Source organism: Myotis lucifugus, unplaced genomic scaffold (assembly GCF_000147115.1).
Source record: "Myotis lucifugus unplaced genomic scaffold, Myoluc2.0 scaffold_72, whole genome shotgun sequence".
NCBI lineage: Eukaryota > Metazoa > Chordata > Mammalia > Chiroptera > Vespertilionidae > Myotis > Myotis lucifugus.
The window spans coordinates 3582103-3584524 of NW_005871120.1; the positions used below are offsets into that span (position 1 = coordinate 3582103).

Below are 2422 nucleotides of genomic sequence, written 5' to 3' on the forward strand. Positions count from 1 at the left end.
TGCTGGCTCCTGCACTTGCTTCTCTAAAAAGGGCCCCTTCCCATCTCTGTCACCCTTCCAGAACCATCTCAAGTGCCTTAAACCTGACTCCTTTCCCCCAAAGCTCTGTTCCCAGTTCTCTTTATGGCACGTGCCTCAGAGTAGCTTCTCCATGTGATGGATGTTCTCCATCCTGTATATCCATCCAGATGAAAGGAGCTAACAAAGATAGGTGTCTAGCTTACCTGGCAAACAGTAAGCCCTTCCTTTCTGTGCCCGCCATAACTGCCATGCTGTCTTACTCTCTGGCCGGGTGGTCTTGGCTTGTGGCCTTTGCTGACTCCTATCCCCTGAGACCATGTCCTCAGTGCCCAGGAGGTTGACCCACAGGCACTACTGTGCTCACTGGCAACCATCACTTCTATCAATGGGAAAATGACAGGAGACAGGGCAGGGTACTTATTCCCCAAGATGCAAAGTCTTCTCCAGGACTATAGGCTTTGATGGATAACCATGTGCTGAATGGGGAGGCAGGAGAGCACATGGTCCAAGGCAGGCCCTGGGTCAGAGGCCTCAGCGCCTTCCCTGCTCCGCTGTCACTTGCTGCAGTACATCAGCAAATTAATGAACATTTCTGAGTGTCAGTTTCTCACATATAAAGCAGGATAATACTTCTTCCCACTTTTCACAGGGCTAGTTCCTGTAGATTTTTATTTACTTGCTTTCTGTCTGTCACCCTTGCTAGAACATGAACTCCTATTTACCATGACTACCATGATGCCTCCCTCATGGGAGGTCCTCAATTATTTTTTATTGAGATTCATATAACATAAAATAAACTACATTAAAGAGAATAATTCAGTGGCATTTTGTGCATTCACAATGCAGCATCTAGTGCCAGAACATATCCATCACCCCAAAAGGAGATCCTGTAACGAATAAGCAGTCACTCCTCATTCCCCTCTCTGTACAGCCGTGGCAACCACCAATCTGCTTTCTGTCGCTATGCGTGTGCCTATTCTGGACATTTCATACAATTGGAATCACACAATATGTGATCTTTGTGTCTGGCTTCTTTTCTCAGTACTTGACGATGAATGCAAGCTTGAAACTTTGGTTCTGCCTCACTCCCAAATGGGGGGGACCCATCACAAGAGGACACAGGGAATAGGAGGTGTGATGCCTGGGAGGAGCCCAGGTGGGTTACCTTTTCTAAGGCTTCTTCATTGCCCTCCACCATCTTCCGGAGCTTTATCAGCTGCCACAGGTCCTGGGCAGGCCGGTTGGTCCCTTGGCTGCCCTCCAGCAGCATGGAGGTGGAAGGCATTTCATGTAGCATGGTCAGCTGGCTCTCTATCCTCTCGATACGGTTCACCACGTGGTCGAAGACATTGCTCAGCCTCTTCAGGGGCTGGACGGTGGGCTGACCATCTCCTTCCCGGGGCATTAACATGTTCGGTGAGGTCTGGAGGAAGTCCTCATCCCCTGAGAGGACCTTCTTGAGCTCAGCCATGTTGATGTGCTCCAGGATGCCATGGAGCACCAGGTGCAGGGCCTTGAAGTTCACCACACCACACTGCGGGATGGCAATGTTGACCAGCTCAGAGAACGAGAGCGCGAAGATCATATTGCCAGGGAGGTCAGCCGAGCTGGGGTTTGGGGCATCCATGGGGACGAGTGGTGGCCTTCAGTGGACCACGAGCTGCACAAACAAATGCTCAGAGACCCGGAGAGGCTATAAGTCACGGAAGTCAGGGGGAAAATGGCCTCTGTCCTGGCCAGAGCTCAGATGAGAGTTTTTGGTTGCTAGGATACCAAAGAACCTGGCAGTGGGCGTGCTTCCGAGGGTCTGGAGTGCAGCAGAGGAGGTACTCAGTTAATAGTTGATGAATGTCTGAACAAACGGCTGTTTCTTTTAATTCAAGCCCTTTGATTATGTAAGACCCAATGATCCTTTCCAAGAAGCATGCCGGGAAGGTGACAGAGAGGCAGCTCGCTTCTCAGAAGTCTCTAGAATCAGAACAGGAAAGTTCTTGGAGTTAGGAAAGCCCAGGCTTCAGGAACAGAACCTGAAGAGCTGCTGGTTGTGGGACAGTGGCCAAAGGCCACACAGGTGTTCATTTCTGGAGCAGGAAGTTGAAAAGTGCGTGACGTAGTGGCTTTCGTCAGTTCTGAATTCTGCATGTCCCTGCCCCCCCTCCCCAACCCCCAGAGACATGAGTGACCTCCTGAACTCGGCTGTGCTCCTCCTTGAGCTGGGACTCATCAAGACCCCAATGCTCTAAAGTCTTAAGGACATGGCCATGAATCAGCTGCCGTAGAACTCGAAGGCTGCCTGGGCTGCAATATATTCAGGCCCTGCTTTTGTCAATTTCAGGCAAGAAAATGGCAGCCCTGCTGGTCCTGGTCTCCTAGGACAGCCTGCAAGGAAAGCCCTGACTCA

The 2422-nt window shown here is 50.8% G+C and overlaps 1 protein-coding gene across 1 annotated transcript in view; it reads right to left on the reverse strand.

The window, feature by feature from the left end:
• The window catches only part of CUNH16orf96 (chromosome unknown C16orf96 homolog), a 36684-nt gene extending 35078 nt beyond the window's left edge, over positions 1–1606 (reverse strand). The window contains exon 1 of the mRNA XM_023755313.1: positions 1187–1606. Coding sequence (XP_023611081.1) covers positions 1187–1606 — 420 coding nt within the window. The remainder of the gene's footprint in view (positions 1–1186) is intronic.
• Positions 1607–2422: the final 816 nt, after the last annotated feature.